Below are 26,333 nucleotides of genomic sequence, written 5' to 3' on the forward strand. Positions count from 1 at the left end.
ACATTTCGCCCCAAAAAACGTTCCTCTCTGGGACTCAGAATCCGTCTCCTTCCTGAGCGGTATGATGGTTGTACATTCCCTTGTTTTTTATACTTGCGTATTATTGTCTGAACGGATGAACGTGGGACCTTCAGGCATCTGGAAATTGCACCTAAGGATGAGCCACACTTGTGGAGGTCCACAATTTTTTCCTGATGTCTTGGTTGATTTCTCTTGATTTTTCCATGATGTCAAAGAAAGAGGCTCTGTGTTTGAGGTGTGCCTTTATATGCATCCACAGGTGTGCCACCAATTAACTCAAATGGAATCAATTAGCCTATCAGAAGCTTCTTATGTCAGAATTGAATTATCTGGAGTTTTCTTTTTGTTTAAAGACACAATAAAATTAGTGTATGTATACTTCTGACTTTGATGAAAGTGATAAGAAAAATACATAAAAATTCTCCCTCGCTCGATTCTGACATTTAACAAATGCAAAAAATATGTTAATATTTATTGATCTAAAACAGAAAAAGTTTACTCTGATTTAATGTATGACAGTGAAGAAAAAAAAGTTTTTGTGTTTTTTTCTGAAGTGTATGTAAATATCTGGTTTCAACTGCATTTGTTTTCGATTTGACTTACATGATTTAAAACAGGACATTTCAATGTTTCTTTGGACATATGTCTCATGTTTCTGTAATTAGTATTCTCTAAGTTACAGTTCATTTTCTGAATACTATCAGAATGGACTTCAGTCATATAGAGATGGCAGATCGCGCATCATGTTAGTTTTCTTTATTTTGCAAAATTTCATAACAATCTTTTGACCGGTACTGTATATAATAGGCCTATACAAAATTTTCTTCACATGATGTGCAATAATACGTGCATGCATGAGATCACAAAAATCATGTTTTCTGTTAAGAGTGGACATTATATTTACATTAATACAATAGTTGATATGATTAGTTATCTGCATGCTCACAGAGAGTTTTTTTCTTTTATCTCACAGATTTGAGAATCATAGTGACCAGATATTGGGCCCACATCAGACATTCTGAATGCTGAATGAATATGATGGTGAGATCACTGACTGGAAGCAGGAAAGTTTTTTTTTTTTTTTCTCTCCCTTTCTCCAGTGCATATAGAAACATCAAACACCTTGGAATGCCAGGTAAGTGATGTTCACTTATATCTTTGAAAAGGATTTATTTCCAGGTAAAACTGTATACTAAAAATGTGCTCTCATTTATTTAAAATGTGTCTCATTTATATCATTAACTATATTCTAAATAAACTACAAAATAAACTATTTTGTCCTCCTCACATTCTTATTACATACCTGACTGAAAGAGGCTCATTATGCGGCTCATTATGTGGGTCATTGTCTCCTCAGGTGTGAATCACAGCATTATTCAGGATTATTCATGCCTCCACGCATACTGTCTTTATAAACAAAAATGTGTCTTACAAAATTGAAATCAATATATTGGTTTATGTGAATGAGTAGACAGGATGGTTTTCACATCATTTTGAAGCAAAAATTCTAGGCTTCTACATTCAGTCCCCATATGTGGACACATTTAGTATTTGTTTTGTGGCCTTATTTTTAGTGATTTAATTTTCTTTTTTCAATAACCATGCATAAACATTATTCTCTCAAAAATATAAACATGAACATACACTATGTTGCCAGTTTTGGGACACCTACCTTTACCTGCACATATACTTTTGTGACATCCCATTCTTAATCCATAGGGTCTAATATGGAGTTGGCCCACCCTTTGCAGCTATAACAGCCTCAACCCTTCTAGGAAGGCTTTCCAAAAGGTTTAGCAGTGTTTAGGAATTTTTGACCATTCTTCTAAGCGCATTTGTGAGGTCAGGCACTGATGTTGGCAAGAAGGTCTGGCTCGCAGTCTCCACTCTAAATCATCCCAAAGGTGTTCTATCGGGTTGAGGTCAGGACTCTGTGCAGGCCAGTCAATCTCCTCCACACCAAACTCGCTCATCCATGTCTTTATGGACCTTGCTTTGTGCACTGGTGCGCAGTCATGTTGGAACAGGAAAGGGACCATCTTCAAACTGTTCCCACAAAGTAGGGAGCATGAAATTGTCCAAAATGTCTTGGTATGCTGAAGCATTAAGAGTTCCTTTCATTGGGACTGTTCGTGTCTTTTTTTCTTCAGTCGAAAAGAAATTAAGGTTTTTGAGCAAAACATTCCAGGATTTTTCTCCATACAGTGGGGTACAATGGGTGGAAGGTCCAAATTGCAGTTTCAGTGCAGCTTCAAAGGGCTCTACATGATCCCAGACGAGAAATAAGGGTCTTGTCTAGCGAAACAGTTGTTCATTTTCTTAAAAAAAAAAAAAAAAAAGAAGTACATACTATGTAACCCTTTAAGATCTGAAGGCTTTTTTAGAGGTTTTTTTTTTTTTTTTTTTTTTTTTCTGGGCGACACAAAAGTAAAGACTTTTTTTAGTAAAGAAATCTTTAGAAAATATAAATTACATTACATTTGGATATTTTCATGCTGGGAAACTGCTGATAAATGACAAAATATATATAGAATTTTTATTATAATTTTTCTTTTTTTTTTTTTTTGACATGGAATAACTCAGGAAGGAAATATTTTTGGTGATGCTCTCCTACATGTGAGCTGCATCTGGTTCAAATTTCGTAGTGATAGCACATAGTTGAATGAAGTATTATTGCTTTTTTCGCAGCTAGATGGTGCCCACGGGCGGTAAAATCCGGTTTAGAGGCACTTCTCAGCGATCGTTAGGAGTTATCAAAATGGTAAAAATGGCAAAATAGATGCATTAAAAAGCTGAGTTTATAATCTTTAAAATTATATCTATTTTGTGTTATTCCACGTTGGAAAACGAACATGGATGGTTCCGGGAACATTGGATACACATGCATCCCGGAAAGATGAAAGACATGTTTTTGGCCAAGTATGTTACATCATTCCGTGAGTAATATCTTGTGATCAACGCAATATATTATGTTGATTTTGGGTTCATTTGAGAATTAACATTTAAATCGTGCTTTAAATGATGCTGTGCCATGATGCTGTGCCATTTTCTATGATCTGTGCATTTTTCATGAAGTTATGAGCACGTGAAATCTACGTATTTGTATTCAGTTAGCGGCTGTACTGTTTTTGTTGTAAACGCATATTACTCAGACTCATTAGAGGGTGAAAACAACGCAACAGGAGCAGTGGGAGGCTTAATCTGAACGTGTAAAGTCTCTGATTTTGTATGCAAAAAGAATTATTGTGCTACCTATATGGGTTCAAGTTTTATTGGCTCTTAAACAGAGACATGCAAACGGGAGCGCCGACGCTCCTTCTGGTCTTAAAGGGTTAACCACAAATGCTCATCTTGCACTGCTCTACGATCCGCCACACATTACGTAATCATGTTAGAAAGGTCAAGTGTGACGTAGGCAGAAGTACCGCGGTAGGGTAAAAAACTCCATCTCATCTCTTCAAAATCGTCCGACATCATTGTTTTACCTTTGTTTTTTGTTTTTTAACCTTTTTTTTTGAAGGGCATTTAGCTTAGTCTTTGCACGTTTGCTTTGTAGACACTGGATCTATACTTTCACCTACGTCACGTGTGACCTTTCTAATGTGATTATGTCATGCGTGGTGGATCGCAGAGCAGTGCAAGATGAGCATTTGTGGTTAAAAAGTATATAAAATGTTATTTTTTTTAGAAAATGACCGATCGTTTCGCTAGATAAGGTGGGATTTTGACTGTGTATCTATGATTGTGTAGAGCACTTTGAAGCTGCACTTAAACTGCAGTTTTTTTTTTAAAACTTATGTCACATAAGCACAGAGACAAGAAGGTAAGATCCAAGTGCAGCTTTAATGGGGTAATCCAATAAACATAATCCAGGCAGGCGAGGGTCAAAGTCCACAGAACAGTCCATACAAAATAAAGCAAAACACAAACGGAAGCAGGTCACATGAAATGAAACCGCGATAACAAAAGCAAAAACAAACCAAGTATAAAAAGACAGACACTGATGAGCAAACACAAAACAGTTGGTTGCAATGACAGGATAATGAGTCCGTGTTATGGGAAATGAAGTCCAAGGGGTGAAACAAGAGTCCGGGTTGGAGTGTCCTCTAGTGGCCGATTAGGGCACTCTCACTAGTAATCATGACAGTACCCCCCCTCAAAGGAGCGGCTACCAGACGCTCCACCAGACAAAACAAAAAACAAAATTCTCAGGAGGGAGGTGGACTGGAGGAGGACCAGGGGGAGGGATGGTGGGCCAGGTCCAGAGTCCCCGACCAAAGGCCAGGGGGGAGCCGGAGGAACAGACCACGGGGGCTCCATGAAGGTCGGAGTCCTGGCTGAGTGCCAGGGCGACGCCGGAGGAACTGACCAGGTGGGTTCCAGCAGGTCTGGAGTCCTGGCTGAATGCCAGGGCGGTGCAGGAGGAACTGACCAGGCGAGTTCCAGCAGGTCTGGAGTCCTGGCTGATTGCCAGGGTGGTACTGGAGGAACTGATCAGGCAGGTTCCAGCAGGACTGACAGCCTGGGCAGCGGCGGCGGAAGGGCAGACGGCCTGGGCGGCGGCGGCGGCAGGGCAGACGGCCTGGGCGGCGGCGGCGGCGGCAGGGCAGGCGGCCTGGGCGGAGGCGGCAGGGCAGACGGCCTGGGCGGAGGCGGCAGGGCAGACCAAGGGAGCTCAGAGACCACATCAGGAAGAACGGGCTGCTCATTGACAGGCTCCGAGGCCGTATCATGGAGAGCTGGCTGCTTGGTGACGGCCTCAGTGACCGTATCAGGAAGAGCGGGCAGCTCTGAGACGACAGCAGGCCGTTCTGGAACGACAGCGGCCTGCTCTGGAACGACAGTGGGCTGCTCTGGGACGACAGCGGGCTTGGGCTGGCAGACTGTTCCAAAGTCAATAAAGTTCAAGTGCATCCTCCACGCACGCAGGACAGCCAGAACATAAAAAGTGAAGATAGCCCTCTTGGCCATAACAGGACTGACAAGGAGAGCGAGCTGCTCTGGGGCGACAGCGGGCTCGGGCTGCTCCGGGACGGCAGCGGGCTCAGGCTGGCAGACTGGTCCACGATCAATGGAACTGGAATGTATCCTCCAGGCCCGCAAGACAGCCAGAACATAGAACGTAAGAACAGTCCTTCTGGCCATGACGGGGCTGACAGGAAGCGCATGCGGCGCTGGAGCAGACTCTGAAAAGGCCTCCGGGCCTTGAAGGATGAAGGAAGCCTTCCTCCTCCTCTTCCTCCTTTTACGTGAGTGAGGCGGTGACTCTGTATCCACCTCCTCTGTGGGCTCTGGAGCGAACTCACGGACTGGAACGGTCTCTGGAGCGGACTTACTGGCTGGAGCGGACTCACTGGCTGGAGCGGTCTCTGGAGCGGACTCACTGGCTGGAGCGGGCTCACTGGCTGGAGCGGGCTCACTTCCTCTTCCTTCTTTTACGTGAGTGAGGCGGTGACTCTGTACCCACCTCCTCTGTGGGCTCTGGAGCGAACTCACGGACTGGAGCGGGCTGACGAGTGGACTGATGGGCTGGAGCAGGTGCTGGAGGTAACCGAATCTGTCAATTCTTACGCAGATGCAGGTAATTAGAGAAATTCCAGAAATTCAACCCCTTCACCAGCTCCATCTCCCACTGCGGCAGAGGGTCATCTAAGCAGTTATTAAATGTGTCCTTGAGGACCGCATCAGGGAGACTAAACCTCTCCGCCCGTGACCAGAACTTCTGGGTGAATGCCCGCACCTCCATACCTCTCTGGAGAAGTTTAGTCAGATCCTGGGGACCGCTCTGACTTCCCCGGGTGCTAGCCGCTGGCCGGAGTCTCCTGCTGCTGGATCTTTGCATGATCGCGGTTTCTGTCACATAAGCACAGAGACAAGAAGGTAAGATCCAAGTGCAGCTTTAATGGGGTAATCCAATAAACATAATCCAGGCAGGCGAGGGTCAAAGTCCACAGAACAGTCCATACAAAATAAAGCAAAACACAAACGGAAGCAGGTCACATGAAATGAAACCGCGATAACAAAAGCAAAAACAAACCAAGTATAAATAGACAGACACTGATGAGCAAACACAGAACAGCTGGTTGCAATGACAGGATAATGAGTCCGGGAAGTGTGTTATGGGAAATGAAGTCCAAGGGGTGAAACAAGAGTCCGGGTTGGAGTGCCCTCTAGTGGCCGATTAGGGCACTCTCACTAGTAATCATGACAACTTAGTAATGTTTACATTTTTGCTGTATTTTGTCTATATTGCCTCCACACTATGTATATAGTACATATATATTTTAATTTAATATTATTTTAATTGTATTGTTTTGTAATATACGATTAAGATGGCGCCGCGGATGGCAGCCACTGTGCTGAGCTCCTCAGTTGTTTTAGTGTTTTTGTTAGTTTTTCCTGTTTCGGAAACACGATTAGTTTTACCAGGGATGAACTACTGAACATTCGGCTGAGCGCACCTCAAAATCTCCTACCGGTTTTTAATTATTCAGACGTTTTGCTGAACGTTGTAGTTGGTGGAGCGGCTGCGCTGTTCAAACACTTCAGGACGCGCAGACGGGGAAAGCGAGCCGGCGCACTTGTGAAGCTTCGACAGCGTGGATTTCAGAGGGCGATGCCTAGTATACATCTGGCGAACCTCTGCTCTCTTCCCAACAAAACGGACGAACTTCTTCTGCTCTCCCGGACAAATAAGGATTTTTCAAACTCTGTGTTTCACAGAAACCTGGCTGAACAACGCGATACCGGACAGCGCGCTTCATCTGCCGGGTTATCAGCTGTTTAGAGCGGATCGCGACGCAGAATCAACGGGGAAATCGCGTGGCGGCGGGACGTGCTTGTAGAGATGTAACAGTATTAACGAAGATGTGCGGTTCTGATCTAGAAGCGCTTTTCATTAACTGCAAGCCGCTCTATTAGCCACGAGAGTTTTGCTCGTTCATTCTCGTAAGCATCTACATCCCACTGTAGTGATTTTGGATTAGCCTCACATGAGGGCACCACAAATGTAGTTATTTATGGTCTTAAATATTAATATTAATATTTTGTATTAATATTGAGTCAGATGATTCCTTCCAATATTTCGGGGCACCAGTGAGGAATCTCACCTTGACAATAAAGAACAATCATGAAAGATTGTTGACTGAATTAGAATTTTATAAATTGGAGGAAGTTTATCATCTGACCAATCTGAAGGATTTAGTGAGATTCGGGTGAGCTTGTAGAGCCTCTGATTATCAACACAAGAATGACACAGTTTGCAATAAAATGAATGTATTAACAAAAAGATATACAAGAGTAAAATATCACACTCACTAAATACCTCGAAGGAAAATGACTAAACTATTAAGGAAAAATGACTAAACTACTAAGAAAATTGAATCAATAATCAAACAGAAACTACAAACTACAACACAAATGGATGTTAACAAAACTGAATGCCAAGTAGATGAGCAACGGATTGGACGAAGCAATGAATGGGTAATTAGCAGTTTATGAGGGAGTCAATTGTGGATTCTGGATGCTGGTATTAAAAATAGTAAATAAGCATTAACTATGAATATAGATAACGTGTCTAATGTATCTATCTGTGTACGCTGACCCTAGATAAACAGTCTCTACACAAATAGCAATCTCATTTAGCAACAACCTAATGCCAAGGCCTTTGGGCAAAGGTTTGGTTAGCTTATATTTACGTTTCACATGGTCGGGTGATCAGTCCAGGAATGGGAAACGTTGTCCACTGGTATCCTTCCGTGTGCAGTGGGAGACTGGATTGCTTTCCAACAGCTGCAGAGCTGCACTGAGTGCTGGAGGTCTTTGTGTAATCCAGAGAACTGTAGGTCAGATGGTGGTCGGTCCGTAGGATCCTCTGTAGGTTGGAGGTACTTGAGTTATGCAGGTCGGGAGTCAAAGTCCTCTGCAGAAGCACTTGGGTTGCTTGAAGATCCGTGCGGTGAAAGGTTTACTTGCAACAGTCTCACCTTAGTCGTGCTGTTGTTCTTTCCCCGTCAGGTCAGAAACTCAGAACGAGGGTTTGTTCAATTGGGGAAGCTTTTATTCCTTCCTGTTAGGGAGGGGATTACAAATCCCCACCTTTCCTGATGTGGTGATGTGATTGGGTCACAGCATTCCAGGTGTCCGTCCCTTAACACGCCCACCTTTCATCCTGTGAAACTTGTTGTATTGTCCCAAAATACACAGTTAAATAAAACAATGTCTTTAGGACCTTGGAAATGCTTTATTTCTTTTTCAAACCTTTCTCAAAGTCTTTGTGGCAGTGTTCTGAACTCGTAGAGTCCAAACTTGATGTGAATTGGTTGAGGTATCACACTTCTGTCTCAGTGGGTGCAGTTGCATTGGCTTTTATTCCAGGTGTGGTTTCCACTGTGTGTGCACAGTTTCCTGATTGAGTAAAAGGACGTATAGGACATGTTCAAAAACTTAAATCTGCTAAACCTGTAGCAAAGATTATAAAGAGATGAACCACCGAAACAGAGCGAGCTTTACAAGCCTGTTTCGAATGGACTGATTGGAGTGTTTTCGAAGCTGCTGCCACCGACCTGGACGAGCTCACAGAGACTGTAACTTCATATATCAGTTTCTGTGAAGATATGTGCATTCCTACCAGGACTCATCTAACTTACAACAATGACAAACCGTGGTTCACTGCAAAACTCAGACAGCTCCATCAGGCCAAAGAAGATTCTTACAGGAATGGGGACAGAGTCTTGTATAAACAAGCCAAATACACACTAGAAAAGGAGATCAAAGTGGCAAAGAGGAATTATTCCGAAAAATTAAGGAACCAATTCTATTCCAGTGACTCTTCATCAGTGTGGAAAGGTCTGAAAGACATCACCAACTACAAGACACCATCCCCCAGCACTGTGGTGAATCAACAACTGGCAGACGAACTGAATGAGTTCTATTGCAGGTTTGAAAAAACACCATTAACACCTCCAACAACCCCCCTCTCCCCCACTCCTCCACTTCAGATCAGTGAAGATGACGTGTGCCAGGTCTTCAAAAAGAACAAAAGAAAAAAAGCACCAGGCCCAGATGATGTGACACCAGCCTGTCTGAAAACCTGTGCTGATCAGCTGGCCTCCATCTTTTCACAGATCTTCAACAGATCATTGGAGTTGTGTGAGGTCCCTTCCTGCTTCAAACGCTCCACCATCATCCCCGTTCCAAAGAAACCCAAGATTACAGGACTTAACGACTACAGACCTGTGATGCTAATGTCTGTTGTCATGAAATCGTTTGAAAAACTGGTTCTGGCTTATCTGAAGGACATCACCGGACCCTTACTGGACCCCTTGCAGTTTGCTTACCGAGCAAACAGGTCTTTGGATGATGCAGTAAACATGGGTCTGCACTTCATCCTACAGCATCTGGATAAATCAGGGATTTATGTAAGGATCCTGTTTGTGGACTTCAGCTCGGCTTTTAACACCATCATCCCAAACCTCCTCCTGCCCAAACTAACTCAGCTCTCAGTGCCCACCTCTGTCTGTCAGTGGATCACCAGCTTCCTGACAGACAGGCAGCAGCTAGTGAGGCTGGGAAAATACTCATCCAACATTTGCACCATCAGCACTGGCGCCCCTCAAGGTTGTGTCCTCTCCCCACTGCTCTTCTCCCTCTACACCAACGACTGCACCTCTAAAGACCCCTCTATCAAGCTCCTGAAGTTTGCTGACGACACCACAGTCATCGGCCTCATCCGGGATGGAGATGAGTCTGCTTATAGACAGGAAGGTTAGAGAGCTGGCTGTCTGGTGCAGTCACAATAACCTGGAGCTGAACACGCTCAAAACAATGGAGATGATCGTGGACTTCAGAAGAAACCCCCCTGCTCTCCCCCCACTCACCATCATGAACAGCACTGTAAAAACAGTGGAGTCATTCAGGTTCCTCGGCAACACCATATCTCAGGACCTGAAGTGGGACATTCACATTGACTCCATTGTGAAAAAGGCCCAACAGAGGCTGTACTTCCTCCGCGAACTGAGGAAGTTCAACCTGCCACAGGAACTGCTGAAACAGTTCTACTCTGCCATCATTGAATCCGTCCTATGCACTTCAATTACCGTCTGGTTCAGCTCAGCTACCAATTCTGACCTCAGAAGACTATGTCGGTTAGTCTGGACTGCTGAACGAATCATTGGTACAACCCTCCCCACTCTCCAAGATCTGTACTTATCCAGAGTGCGCAAAAGGGCTGGCAAAATCACTCTGGGCCCCTCACATCCAGCACACTCTCTCTTTGAACTGTTGCCATCTGGTCGAAGCTACAAAGCCCTGAGCACCAGAACGACCAGACACAGGAACAGTTTCTTCCCTCAGGCAATCCATCTCATGAACACTTGACAATAAACGAGGAACACACAACACACACACACACACACTATTACACATTCATTTATTTATTTAACACACATACTTATTTACATTTCTAATTTACACCTAACATACCTGTACATAGTAAATTGCTTATTTTAATTTATTTCAATTTGTATATTGTGTCTTTGCTATTTTGCACATTTTCTGTATATTTGTATATTATTCTTTTTATTATCTGTGTCTTGTCTTGTCACTGTCACTCTGTTGCACTGTGGAGCTTCTGTCACTACAACAAATTCCTAGTATGTGTAAACATACCTGGCAATAAAGCTCATTCTGATTCTCTGATTCGGATATACTTGTATGTTTCTGAGCAAGCATTTATAATCCTTTTCTCTCTCTCTTTGTTGTAATTGACTCAGAGAGTAAGAAATGCTTTTGTTTATTCTCATCTGGATTTTTTTTTTTTTTTTTGGTCAATATGTCGAAACAAACACTATATTGTCTTTCTTTTAGTAACTCTCTGATTGAAAAAAAAAAAAAAAAAAAAACATCAATAAAAAGATTTAAACTAAAAATACAAACATGTACATACTTGTTGCTCACATATTATTGTAGCCTAGTTTGTGTTGAATACAGTGTAATGACACTTTTGTTATTAATATGTTTATAAGCAACTGAAAAAAGCACAAATATCAGGGCATGTCAAAACTACTCCAGGACCCCAAATCAGCCTCAGACCTCATGGAATTTATACAATGTAAAAAAAAAAACAATCACAGAATAAAGCAGAAAAAACAGTACCTATCAAAAGTTTGGAAACATTGCAATTATAATTTCTCTTCTGCTCACCAAGGCTGGAAAATGAATCATTTTATTCATCAAGGAAGCATTAAATTTATCAAGTGACAGTGACATGTTAAATGCATGATGGTTTCCACAACAATTTAGAGCAACTGTTTTCAACACATAATAATCAGAAATGTTTCTTCACCAGCAAATCAGCATATTAGAATGATTTCTGAAGGATCATGTGACATTAGGGGAGGGGTCATTGTCTTCCTAGTTGTGAAAGACATCAATATTCATGATCATTTACACCTCCTTGCATATGGCCTTTCTAACATGAAACGCATTTTACAAATTTTAAAGCAGTATATTGTTTTATGTAAATGAGTGGGCAATATGATTTTCACATAATTTTTAAGCAAAAATTCTAGGCTTCAAGTTCCAGTTCTCAAAAGTCTTGTGAACAAATAATCAGTATGGGTTTTATGGCTGTCAGGAAATACGTACTGGACAGTTAGTAAGTGAATCCAGACAGACACTTTATTGGGGGCACACAGCAAAACAGGTGAACAGGTGGGTAGTAGTAAATAGACGATGATAGGGAGTAGAATGATGATAATAACAGTCTCTTTATCTTACAGGTTTCGTGGGAAGCAGATGAAGAAGCTGGCTGACGGAGCACACACCTCAGTGACGTGACGTTGGAGCAGATAAGTATCAAGGGTAGTAATCAACATTTTTATGGGGTCCTGATGATGGGAATGATTGGTGATAGGTGGTCATTGTTAGTACTCCGGTGAGAGGGATCGCTGGGTGGTGGAGGTGAGAGAGCCTGGCAAACCCATGACAGTACCCCCCTTCCATGGTCCGCTCCAGCTGACTCAGGACCATGATGAGGTACAGGACGATGAGGATGCTGTTGGTGGACTTCAGTTAACAAAGCAGGATCCAGGATGCCATCACAAGGTACCCAGGACCTCTCCTCAGGGACGTAACCCTCCCAGTCCTCCAGATACTCTAGGTGGTCACCACGGCATCTGGAGTCCAAGATCTCCTTCATGGCATAGATGGGTTCCTCGTCAATGATCAGTGGTACTGGGGACTCGTCACTGGGACTAGGCTGTGTTGAGAGCCATACTAGTTGTCCTGGTTGGTAAGTGGGGGTGTTGCTTTGCCGAGCGTCAGCATAGCTCTTGTGTCTGCAAACTGCCCACTGAAGATGGTGATGAGCTTTGTCCCACACCCTCTCGCTCTCCTGGAACCACTGGTTGATGGATGCGTTGTCAGAAGGTTCAACTGACCAGGGAAATAACGGAAGTTGGAAACCGAGCATGTATTGAAATGGGATGAGACCTGTTGTTAGTTGTTGGAGGGAGTTCTGGGTATACTCAACCCAGGTGAGTAACTGGTTTCAGGAGTCTTGGTGGCTCTGGCAGAAGGTCCTCAGGAAGCGGCTGACCTCCTGCACCTTCCTCTCCATCCGCCCATTAGACTGTGGGTAGGTTCCTGATGTGGGGCACACCTAGGAGGGAGAAGAAGGCTGTTATGGCCCAGGGTGTTTTTGTATTTGTTGACCAGGTGGCATTGTGCTGTGGTTTGGTCTCTTCCAGAGCGAGTGGTGTGGAGTGTTACCTGTGATGGAGTTGGAGATAAAAACAAAGAAGTTGGGGCAAGGAGTGTCTGAGTTGGACCGTGTGGCTGTTCACCTTTTCCTCTCCAGTCCTGGATTGTTTCTTTTCTTTTTCTATAATTAATTTTTGTATTATTAGTTTGATTTATTTATAACTAAATGTTCATTTGTTAACCCTTTAAGACCGGATGTAGCACCCACGCTCCCACTTGCGTGTCTCTCTTTAAGAGCCAATAAAAACTGAACCCATATAAGTAGCACAAAAATTATTTTTGCATACAAAACCAGAGACTTTACTCATTCAGATGAAGCCTCCCACTGCTCCATCGTGATGAATTCGGAAAATCTCAGAATCGATCCAGAATAATTTCTCGTTACACGATTCAACGATTTATTGTCCCGGCCCTAGTATGAACATGTGTAAGGCCGGTTTCACACCGCAAGCATCAGCGGCGCGTGAGCGGCGCATTAGCAGCGCGTGAGCGTGAACTGCAGCTGCAGAGACGCGCGAGTATTCACACTGGAAGCGTTTGTACAGTGTCACAGCAGCGGATCCAAGCTGCATATAAAGTGAGCATTTCTTTACAAAGACAGCTATAAATTAGTTTTTACAACTTGGTCATTTATAGTCTTGAAAGTTTGTTAACATGGGGAGGTGTACAACACTCGCATATAAACGTAAAAAATAAATAAAAATAAAGAAATAAAAGCCTTGTGTTATCCATTGCTGGACACGAATGAGGTAAGCTTTGTGTTTTACATCATCTGCCACGTGCACCTGTTTACAACACAGCAAACTCGGCGAAAAAAGCCAGCAAACTCAGGGTTTGATTTGGGTATGCTAGAGCCTATAGCTGTCTGTGTAATAACTAAAATAATGTTTATGTATCATATTTTCTGGCCAGTTTACTTTAGTTTTTTTTTTTTTTTTTTTATAATACACCATACTTTAACCAAAACTGAATAATTAAAAACAAGTTTAAATGAGTAAATCTTCTTTCCTGACATACTCCAATTCTTGTTAAAACACACTAGACATGTTTATTCTGTGCATTTTGAGCACTTTTTGCATGAAATCATATGTGTTTTGTCCATCAAAGGTGCTTTTTCAATTTAATTGAGCGTTAGCAGTGCAGCAAAAATAGACCCAGCGCCGAAACGATCGCGGCACTGCTGCTTCTGCTCTGCTCCTGCTACGCGCTGCCGCGCAGCCTCTGCGTGCGGTGTGAACCCGGCCTAAGGCAGCTCTGATGCAGGAAGGCTGCTGTCCATGAGTTTGAGTCAATCCCATAAAATGCTTTTAAGAAATTCATTATTGTTTGATTTATTTATTTATTTATTTACCTAGTTAGTTGAAGGTCATCTTTGACAAATGTCAGTCTGGACCAAAAAGACACATCGTTTATTATATATCACAGTATATTTTCACGGTAATAACTGATTATTTAAATATTCATAGTTTTATAATTTAATACCTTTTAATGTCTTAAATCAGACTCTATCATAATAGCCTGATTCTATTCTGCCATGTCCATTGGCTGCATTCATAGTCAATCATCCATATTGTTTGTATAAAAGCAATGCAAATGTTGAATTAAGCTATTTGCATTTGGCCACTGTTGAACTCAGTCTTTCGGATGTCTGTCTTTCTTTGCACACTGCTGTTTATCTTTCAACTTCATGCAAAGGCAGAAAAGCCTCTTTGCCGAATGATGGGGGACCCGAAGTACCCGTTGCTATCCAAGGATGGAGACGTAAATATTGGAGCACTTTTTCCAATCCACAACATAGAGACATTACCTTCATTTCAGTTTAAACAAAAACCTCAGCTTTTTTCATGCTCAAGGTTTTTTACTTCAAAATCTATTTTTGAGTCATAATAGCAGATAATGCAAATAATGCATATTGTTTAACCCTCTGGTTTTTATTTATTTATCTATTTATTATTACAGTGTGAGTCTGAGAGATTTTCGAATGGCTCAAATCATGATCTTTGCCATTGAGGAGATTAACAGAAGTGAACGATTGCTCCCAAATGTTTCTATTGGCTACCGAATTTATGATACCTGTGGTTCAAGGCTAACTTCTATGGGTGCAAATATAGCTTTAATGAATGGTCAAGAATTTGCATCAGGGGACAGATGCAATGGACAGTCTCCTATTCATGCTATCATAGGAGAAACAGAGTCATCTAACACAGTCATTCTGTCCAGAACCACAGGACCTTTTAAAATTCCAGTGGTAAGGAGCAAAAAGACTTTTTTTTTTTTTTTTTTTTTTACATAAATACTGATATCTGTTTCACTGTTTGCTATGCCTTTTTTCAGATAAGTCCCTCAGCCTCATGTGAATGTCTCAGTAATAGAAAAGATTACCCCTATTTCTTCAGGACTATCGCTAGTGATTACCACCAGAGCAGAGCACTAGCATACATAATCAAATACTTTGACTGGTCTTGGGTGGGAGCTGTGAACAGTGACAACGATTATGGAAACTATGGAATGGCAATATTTCTGAATACAGCCGAGAAGGAGGGGATTTGTGTGGAGTACTCTGTAAAATTCCAAAGAACAGAGCCTGAAAAACTCAAAAATGTGGTAGACACAATAAAAAAAGGCACTGCAAAAGTAATTGTCGCATTTCTAACCAATTTTGAAATGAACAATCTACTTGATCATTTAATTATTCAGAATATTACAGGCCTTCAAGTAATTGGTGTGGAGGCATGGATAACAGAAAACAGTATGGTCACTCCAAACAGTTTTGATGTGCTGGGAGGATCATTGGGGTTTGCAGTGAAAAAAATCAATATTGAAGGTTTTGCAGATTATGTCATAAAAGCATTCTGGGACACAGCTTTTCCATGCTCACAGACTGAGGGGAATTATTCTCAATATGAATTAATTTGCAACGCATATCAAGATCTCCTTGTGTTGAAAAGTGACAATGAAGATGTGCCTGAACAAAGATATGCAAGCAATGTTTACAAATCAGTTTATGCTGTGGCTCATTCACTACACAATCTACTAAAGTGCAAAGAAAAAGAGGGTTGTGAAACAGACCTGAAAATACAACCAGAGCAGGTAATAACACTGAAAAATAATAATAAATACACCGAGTTATAGACATAAAGGGAGAAAACAAGAGGATTCACCAATTTGTACCTGAAAATGACTTTTTCTCAATAGGTGGTTGAGGCTCTAAAAAAGGTAAATTTCACCATAAAGATGGGAGATTATGTGTGGTTTGACAGCACTGGTGCAGTTGTAGCCCAATATGAAATTGTTAACTGGCAGCAGGACTCTAATGGATCAATCATGTTTAAACCAGTGGGATACTATGATGCCTCACTGGCCCCTGGCCAGCAAATCATGCTCAACACTGACAACATAATCTGGGCTGGAGGACAACTGGAGGTAAATGACAGTAACATGTTAATCCTAGCACATCTTTTCGAATTGACTAACAGCCTTGTCACCTGACCTGAATACTGTGCGCTGGTTCGCTAAAACTGACTTATCGGGTTGTGTTCACAAACAGCAAGGGTGCTTGTCGGTTTCTATTGTAAAACGTGAACTCGCGATGCCTTGACAGTGGACAATACTGCTTTTGTGTCAAAATGGATTTAGGATTCAGAACATGCTATATGTGGAGAATAACGCACGGCAGTCTGTTCCTTTTTTTTTTTTTTTTTTTACTTGCTGTTTATCGGTTTTTGCAAATGAACTCTTCAAATATAGCATACAAATGAAGCTTGAAGGATACCACATTAGAAAGGTATTTTCACAGTGCCCATTGCTCAAAGCTTTGCACCTGCTCAAATCCAGGACAGAACATTTGGTTTCCCCCACACAAAACCGTTTACAGATGTATGCTCTATGATTCCACTTTTGAAAGAAACTAAAATGACTTACATCAACAAGAATCAACTGAATATCAGAAATGAAAAATTGCATTATTCTTGGTGTAAAAAGGAAAATAGTTCTTTCTTTTGGTCTAAATTGTATACAGTGCATTTATATTGTTTACTGGCACTGGAAATTCAGAGCTAAAAGGCCAAGTAATAATAAGGTTTGACCAAATGTACAAAAGCAACAGCAGAGGGCATTACTTAGCAAGTTGTGAACAAAAGGACATTACTACGGTAGTAATGGTATTGAATTTCTGTAATAGCACTTAGAAATGAATTTCAATCTAAAAATATTTTCACTGTCCATGAGCATGTCTCCCATTGCACATTAGCATCAATTAACATTGCAGTTATGAAATACTGTTCTCAAATATTGACATATTAACAAAAAATAGACAAATATTTTTATTTTGCAAATTAAGTTTAGATAATTGTGGACAGTGTATTTTTCAATGTAGAAGCCAAGGTCTGTGTGCAGTGAGAGTTGTCCTCCAGGCACTAGGAAGGCTGCACAGAAAGGAAGACCTGTCTGCTGTTATGACTGTATTCCATGTGCAGAAGGCGAAATCAGTAACGAGACAGGTAATTTTCAGACTATCTCTTAGTTTCAAATAAAAATTTGTTATTTCCCTTTTGTCTTTCCCTTCTCTTGCAGTTTTGGCATGCAATGTCTTAGCAAAGAGTTCATAAATAAAATAATTTTCCTTTTGTTTGTAACTATATTCATTGCAATTTTCTTTCCAGATTCAAATAACTGCAAGCAGTGTCCAATGGAATATTGGTCTAATGCTGAGAAAAATAAATGTGTGTTAAAGGCTGTCGAATTTCTGTCATTCACAGAAGTTATGGGTATAGTTTTAGTCTTTTTCTCACTGTTTGGAGTAGGATTAACTGTACTGGTGGCCATCCTGTTTTACAGCAAGAAGAACACCCCAATAGTTAAAGCCAACAACTCAGAGCTGAGCTTCTTGCTGCTCTTCTCATTGATTCTTTGTTTTCTCTGTTCACTTACTTTCATTGGTCAGCCCACTGAGTGGTCCTGTATGTTGCGTCACACAGCATTTGGGATTACTTTTGTCCTCTGTATCTCCTGTGTTCTGGGTAAAACAATAGTGGTGTTAATGGCCTTCAGAGCTACAATTCCAGGAAGTAATATCATGAAATGGTTTGGGCCTGCACAACAACGACTCAGTGTTCTTGTATTTACTCTTGTACAGGTCTTTATCTCTGTGCTATGGCTAACAATATCTCCTCCATTTCCCTACAAAAATATGAAATATTACAAAGAAAAGATCATTCTTGAGTGCAGTCTGGGTTCTACTATAGGTTTCTCTGCTGTTTTGGGTTATATTGGCCTACTGGCTGTCTTGTGCTTCATGATGGCTTTTCTGGCTCGCACACTGCCTGATAAATTCAATGAAGCCAAATTCATCACATTCAGTATGCTCATATTCTGTGCTGTATGGATTACATTTATCCCATCTTATGTCAGTTCTCCTGGAAAATTTACTGTAGCTGTAGAGATATTTGCCATTTTAGCTTCAAGCTTTGGTTTACTATTCTGCATATTTGCACCAAAATGTTATATAATCATGTGTAAGCCTGAACAAAATACAAAGCAGCATATGATGGGAAAGTTTAACAAATAAAGTTTTAAATGAACTTTTTCAATGCTATATATGTGGACAAAGTCATAACAATTTGAACATGTACAAAGTAGCTCTGTAGGAAGTATGTGGTCCATGAGCTTGCATCAGTCACCATGTTCTGTTGCCGGTTTTCATGTTGCTAGTTAGACTAAATAATAATTTAGGATAATTTCTGACATTTCATACTGATGGCTGTTGTAATGGCATTTTTATGGTGGTATCTGAATTGTTGTAATATGTGTAAAACAGAGCTGTTCCTGGCAGTTTAACAGATTTAGTGTTAAAACTGGTTCTTTTCATTGGAAGAGATTGCAGCAGATAGTAGCTTAAGGAATCTTTTATTTAAATGAAAAACTTTACTGACAAATGTGTTTATTGCTTGTGTGTATCTCTTTTACCCATCTAAAAGTGCACTAGATATTTGGATTTGTAGTGCAATCCTATACGGGGAAAAATATCTGGCCAAAATATATTTTAAATATATGGTAAATGTATGTTGTAAACAATGAAGTTAGATTAAATATATTTTTGAAAATTATAATATATTTTATTTCAACCTTCACATACCAAAATATTTCTAAATGTACTTCAGGGGCAAGAAAATACATTTCAAATCTAGTAGCCTACATTTAGACAAAATGCAAATATGGATGGAACATATCCTAGTAGCGATCAAAAATAGATTTTGTATCCATCATTTAAAATGTGTTAGAAGAATTTTAAACCCTTACAGAAAATCCACATGAATTTCCTATGTTTTCAGCATGTTATCCATTTTTGTTGACATATGATCTTCCATTTAATCACTCATCACATATGATGAGTGATGATCACAGCAGTCAGAAGAGAGAGAGAGAGAGAGAGAGAGAGAGAAATGCAGAATTCTAAAAAAACATTACAAACACCTCATTAGATTATCCCATAATCTCAGTATAAGACAATACATCATTATCAACCCAACACAGTAAGTTTTCTACACTCCAAATGTCTTCAAACTTTTCCGCCTTTTTCATAGATAGATAAAAAAATAAAATCATGCCTTGCTCTTGCTTTTATAAGCCATTTAAAACACAATTCAACTACACATTTTGAGTCATAAAGAATCTTGTATCATCTGCTAATATATAGCCATTTTTGCTTGTCCTAAAATGACAACCGTCCTTTCCTCTTTTCGTTTTTACAGTATTTAAAACCAAAAATGTACACAGTCATTGTAAACATCTCATTGACAAAAGAAAATAAAGTTGCCAATAAAACAAAAAAAGATCTCAGTCTCTCACAATGCAGAAAACAGTGAAAAATTGTTTCTGTCATTACAAAAAGGGCATTTATCTTGCACAGTTGGATTCAAGATTGAAATAAAAGCACTGACTGCAATAACGCCATGTAATACTCGCCACTGAAGATCTAACCAACTTTTTTAGTCAATGGTGGCTTGTAAATTGAACCCTAAAAAGACTTAATATTATCCTCAATATTTAAATGGTCTCTCCATGGCGTATCCACACATTGTAGTTTGTCCTTATTTATCACTTTTACACACACTTGATATAAATTCATGCCCCCCATTGAATCAAAGACAATGTCTCTTAAAATCTTTGAGGTGGCTGAAGAATTCTCCATTTCTAAAACAGTCTTAGATATCACCATACTTGGAAAGGGATCCATTATATTTGGGACAGTTCATAACAATAAAAAAGTCAAATACTCAGTGTCTCTCAAAATCTTTTTTAACAGAAGATGAATTGTCCTTGTTGATCTTATTCCCAGTTTCTGAATTAACACTGCAAACACAGTAGTATTGTCAAGTAGTATTTGTTTTAACAAAGGTGTTGTATCGTCACATAAATCCAAATGCACACCGTTAATTTGAGGTTCTTCTAAAAATCATTGTAAAGACTTATAGGGCAAGGATCTTCTGGTTTGCACCAAACACCAAGATCTCACACTTTCATAAAAAGGAGAAATAAACCTCAAATCAAAATGAGTGCAGTCAGTCCAAAAAAGATTTTCCCCAAAACCTCAACCACCAACCTTACTTAGAAGGCAAAAAGTTAATCCAGTCCACAATACATTTGATTTATATAAACATTTCTGAACAAATTGTAGCTTACAGGCTGCTTTTCTACTCTTGAGGTCTACAATGCCTTGACCACCTTCTTCCTTCGGAAGATACAACACAGCCCTAGGTACCCAGTGCAATTTATCCCCAAAAAAGTTTGTCATTTTGATTTGTATTTTTTCAAGAATCCCAACAGGAGGCTCTAAAACAGTTAATCTGTGCCATAACGAGTAGGCTACCAGATTTTTAATAATCAAAGTCTTTCCCCTAAAAGACATTTTAGGCAATAGCAATTTCCACCTTTCTAATCTTCCCTCAACATTTTCACACGCATTCTCCCAATTTTTCTGATTAGTTGATTCATCGCCTAGGAAGATGTCCAACTAAGTATGCTGCACTTTTGGTTCAATTTACTTTTGTAGAAGAAAATTTTCCATAACTATTAACAATATCAACTAGCTTATTAATATCATTCTGCCCACTAATCAAAACCATTATATCATCAGCATATGCTGACAGTTTTATCGGTGGAAAGAAATTTTCACATTTAAAACCATCTAACTCTACTCTGATTTTATTTAAAATTGGTTCTAAAGTTATTGAATACAGCATGCCTGATAAGGCACAACCTTGTCTTATACCTCTTTTTATTTTAAAAGGACTACATAAGCCACTATTAACTTTCAGTATACTTTCAATGTCACAATAGAACACTTTAATCATAGCAACAAACTCAAGAGTATGCAATAAAAACTGATGTTCCACCCGGTCAAAGACCTTTTCCTGGCCCAGAGAAATCAGACCAACCTTTTGATCAAAGAGTCTAGAGACTTCAAAGATATGTTGTCCTCTATTGATCTATTGGGTACACAATAGGACTGATCTATATGGATGACCTGTCCCAATACCTCCTTCAGTCTGTTTGCCAAAGTTCTTGACAGAATCTTGTAGTCTGTGCATAACAAAGACAATGGTCTCCAGTTCTTAACCTCTTTGAGGTCACCTTTCTTTGGGAGCAGAGTTAAAATTGCTATCCTACAACTTATTGGCAGTCGCCCTTCAGACAAACTGCTACTTAGCACTGCAAGCAAGTCTTCTCCCAGAAAGTACCAGTATGCCTTATAAAATTCCACAGGCAGCCCATCTAAATCTGGTGCTTTGCCATTTTTCATGCTTTGCAGTGCCTTAAAAAGTTCATCTACCGTCAGAGGATGCACCACACCAGCACACGCCTCCTCAGTCACCTGTGGAAGATCTGAAAGGAACTGATTTGTTGACTGGTCCTCCACACAGGAAACGAAGACTTCAGTGAAACAGAGGAAGAGTGCTAGAAGAAGACAACAGCGTAAGCGAAGAGGAAGGACATCCAGCTTAGTAAGCAAGAGGTACAGAGACTGATATGCCTACAACAGGAAGATTGGATCATACAAGGCGTTGATCAATTGATGAGTAAAATGAAGTTGGAATTCCCCAAAAAGTAGTATAAAAGTGTGAGGAGTAAAAGGCCTCCTCAGATGCTGCCTGCATTAAGTGTAGAAGGACACACCTGATACCCTAATGAGGGATGCTTAACAGCATCTCGAGTATTGCTGGATAAAACTAGTTTATAGAGCTTTTTAGCTTAAGCTGATTTAAGTTTTATTTTATTATTCAGTTTGCATTAACTACTTTGTATTGTAACCAATAAAAGAGATATTTTATTGTTACAATTGCCTTCAGTGCGACTTTACTTATAACTACAAACTGAGCCTCAATAAAGAACAACCACAAGGTAGTCTTCTACATCATCCCTGAAGGACTTCAACTTGTCGGCTGGTGTGTACTTTATGGTTTAGGGTAGATTTGACTTACCTTACCCTACCTGAATAATCTTAGGGTTAAAAGGTGTACTATAAAAGATCACACCGACTAACAGTTTCTAATATTTTGAATAGTGTCCCCAGTGACATTAGAAGTATACTGATTGCATAGTTTTTGTATCTTTAGTTTCCAATATCCCACCATTGCTGTATTGAGGTAAAATTAGGCTTTTGGATTCTCCATCCTGTCCAAAAGAAAAGTAAACATTGTCCAAAAGCAGCATCCTCAAGTAAAGCATTATTAAAATGCCAATTTGCACTCTTATGCTTAACAGATTTAATGAACACACAAGCTTCCACCATTGAGTGGTCAGAAAACCCAACAGGACAAATACAACAAGACTTAAAACACTGTACTTGATGTTTAAAACAATAAAAAATTATCCAATCATGCTATCAAAACACAATTGTCATTCACATGAGCCCAAGTTGATAATCTTTAAAATGAAAATTCCTCCAAACATCACAAAGTTCGTAGGTTTTAATGATGTTTAACAATTTACGTCTTGAAGCCACATGAGGTTCAATATGATTTCTATTAATATCATATCATGTACGATTAAAGTCACCAGCAAGTATTAAAATGTTTTCCATATCACACTGTTTAAGATTTTCACACGTTTTCAAAAACATTCTTTCAGTAGTTTTAACAGGGGCATAGACATTAATTAATTCCATTGTGACATTTTCAAACCTTACTGTTAACTTAAGATCTCTACCATCTATTATTTCAAACTCATCACAAGACTTTGGCAGGAAATATTTTGAAAACAAAACCGCTACCCCCAGAACTAAGAGCAGTCTTATGACTGAAAAAGATATTTCCCTCCCAATCTTTCAATCATTCAACTAAATTTTCTTTTGTGCTATGAGTCTCTTGTAAAAACGTCTATATTTTTAAGTTTGATTAAATCATAGAGCTGCATCCATTTTTTGTTTGTTTGTTTGTTTTTGGCATCCCTCATCCCATTAACATTCAGGGAGGCAATTTTAACCCTTTGGAGTCTGAGGCTGATTTGGGGCCCTGGAGAAGTTTTGACATGGCCTGTCATTTGTGCTTTTTTCAGTTGTTCATAAACATATTAATGGAAAAGGTATCATTACACTGTATTCAGCACAAACTAGGCTACCATAATATGTGAGCAACATGTATGTACATGTTTGTATTTTTGAAGGAATAACGTTTATGCGTAGTTATTGAAAAAACAAAAAACTTAAGTCACTGAAATAAGGCCTAAAAGCAAATATTACATATGTGTTCACAAGACTTCTGGGTATTGGAGGTTGTAGACTAGAATTTTTGTTTCAAAATGATGTAAAAATTATCCTGCCTACTAAACAATAGAGAGATTTAAATTTTCTAAGACACTTTTTGTCAAGAAACACAGTATGCATGGAGGCGTGAATCTTCATGAATAATGCTGTGATTCACACCTGAGAAGACAATGACCCGCATAATGAGCCCGTTCAGTCAGGTAGGCTATAACAGGATCACATCAGCTATTGTATTAAAGTTAATATAATGTCCACTCTTGACAAAAAAAAACAAACAAAAAAAAAAAAAAACATGATTTTTGTGATCTCATGCATGCACGTATTATTGCACATCATGTGAAGAAAATTTTGTATAGGCCTATTATAGTTTAAATTACAGTACCAGTCAAAAGTTTCTTTATTTTGAAAAAAGCACAACATTTTGTTTTTACTCTGAATGTACACAAATAAAAGAAGGCATTCTATAGTTTCAATTGATATATTACTTATGTATTTTAAATCTGTTTTGCTGCAATGTGAAAAAAATCCTGCAAAACGCGCCAGCGCGTTACCCGACTCCAGAGTGTTAAATGTGCTCATTATTTGAGAGAGGAGAGCAGCAATATAGACGAACAACATATCATTGCATTATGCTTGTGACTCATTCTGTGTTGTCTGGGTGCACACTTTTTGCACCATCTTCTTTAATCTATACACCTCTGGATTCAACAAACACTTATCATCCTTTTTGTTTCATTAGAATTTTTGCTGAGTCAATAAACAGAGAGGGATCTGGAAAAAAAGAAATCTGACACCTCAACATTTCTCATTTCTTTTTGTACATTGTAAAAAAATCTTTATTCGTTCTAAACTATAGCCACTGCAGTCTTGTCTCACATTATCTTCCACAGAAACCTCAGACACCTCTTGCTCACTTCCTGAATCAGATACATCAGAAATTTGCATATTGTTCTCATCTTGCATCTTTTTCTTAGACTTATCAGCTACTTCACAGGAATTTTCTTTTCACTGCTGGCACTTTAAAAATATTCTCTTCTTCATTAAATATTTCATTCTCTACCTCATCAAACCTAATATCCATCATCTCATTACTTCTCAGGTTTCCCTTTTTACACCCCTTACTTCCACTGTCCTCTTTCTCCACATTTACATTCATTTCTGGCATTTCACCAGCTTGCCTGTCTTTTTCCACATCAGTTCCTTGATTTAAATTTTGACTTTGAGGGCTATTTTCATCTGCAGAGTTTGCTAAATTGCCTTTTTCAGGGCATACTAAATGCCCTTCCTTTCCACATCCAAAGCACTTCATGTTTTCAGTTGAAGCAAAAATAACAATCAAAGCCATCGACTTTAAACTTGAAAGCAACATTTCCTCAATATATGGGAAAAAATGTATGTTATCTAGCCAAAATATATTTTAAATATATGGTAAATATATGTTGTAAACAGTAAAGTTCAATGAAATATATTTTTGAAACTGAAAATATACACTGCTTAAAAAAAATTGAAGGAACACTTTGAAAACACATCAGTTCTCAATGGGGAAAAATATCATGCTGGATAATCTATACTGATATGGACTGGGTAATGTGTTATAGAAACAAAAGGCCACATTGTTTGATGGAAATGAAAATTATCAACCTACAGAGGACAGAATTCAAAGACACCCCAAAAATCAAAGTGAAAAAATGCAACTCAAAATAGTACTCAGTAGTATGTATGGCCCCCTCGTGCTTGCATGCATGCATGCCTGACAACGTCAGGGGATGCTCCTAATGAGACGACGGATGGTGTCCTGGGGTATTTCCTCCCAGATCTAGACCATGGCATCACTGAGCTCTGTCCAGCTCTCCTAGAGTAACTGCCTGTCTCCTGGAATCTCCTCCATGCTCTTGAGACTGTGCTGGGAGATACAGCAAACCTTCTGGCAATGGCACGTATTGATGTGCCATCCTGGAGGAGTTGGACTCTGTAGGGTCCAGGTATCGCCTCATGCTACCAGTAGTGACACTGACCCTAGCCAAATGCAAAACAAGTGAAAAACAGTCAGAAAAGATGAGTAGGGAAAAAAATGTCAGTGGCCTCCACCTGTAAAACCATTCCTGTTTTGGGGGTCGTCTCATTGTTTCCCATCTAGTGCACCTCTTGTTAATTTCATTAACACCAAAGCAGCTGAAACTGATTAACAACCCCCTCTGCTACTTAACTGACCAGATCAATATCCCAGGAGTTTAACTGACTTGATGCTATTCTCTGATTAAAAAGTGTTCCTTTAATTTTTTTGAGCAGTGTAGAATTCGAATGCAGAGGAAGACCATTTGCCCAGGAGCTTGATAGCTGATGTTGAAACCCCAATCCTAAAAGAATGTCTGGTATATAGCAGGGGAGATAGATCGCAGCTTTCTAAGACAGTAGCTAAGTGAGTCCTGAACCAGGCCTTAGTAAGAGGTACTGAAGGGACAGAAACTATTATTAATTTTAAAAAGAGTTAAAGTGACACCAGATCCGTGAGAGTCATTTATAGAGTGCTTAAGGAAAAGAGTAAAGAAATTAGGTGAGAAGCGTAAATCAGAAAAAGAAAGGCCACAGGCAGTATCAAAATGTTTAGATTCTGAAATAAATTCCCCTGGACGCATGAAGTCATAAAAAGCTGATAAACACATAGCTTGTAGGAAAAGAGACCATTGCGGACGGAGATTATTAATCTTTGCAATATAGACAAGGTGATTAGCAGGCGTTAATCTGGAGGTTTACTAGAGGATTTAGCTATGCCTTTGAGTAGCAAGCG

General features: G+C 39.7%; 1 protein-coding gene across 1 annotated transcript; it reads left to right on the plus strand.

The window, feature by feature from the left end:
• Positions 1–14,412: 14,412 nt before the first annotated feature.
• LOC127500313 (extracellular calcium-sensing receptor-like) lies at positions 14,413–18,349 on the plus strand. The gene is made up of 6 exons (XM_051871413.1): positions 14,413–14,636; positions 14,743–15,031; positions 15,118–15,873; positions 15,979–16,206; positions 17,159–17,282; positions 17,445–18,349. The coding sequence occupies exons 1-6, from the start codon at positions 14,428–14,430 to the stop codon at positions 18,347–18,349; spliced, it is 2,511 nt and encodes an 836-aa protein (XP_051727373.1). The 5' UTR covers positions 14,413–14,427.
• The last annotated feature ends 7,984 nt before the right edge of the window (positions 18,350–26,333 follow it).

The sequence above is a fragment of the Ctenopharyngodon idella genome, chromosome 18, assembly GCF_019924925.1.
Source record: "Ctenopharyngodon idella isolate HZGC_01 chromosome 18, HZGC01, whole genome shotgun sequence".
In the NCBI taxonomy this organism is placed as follows: Eukaryota; Metazoa; Chordata; class Actinopteri; order Cypriniformes; family Xenocyprididae; genus Ctenopharyngodon; species Ctenopharyngodon idella.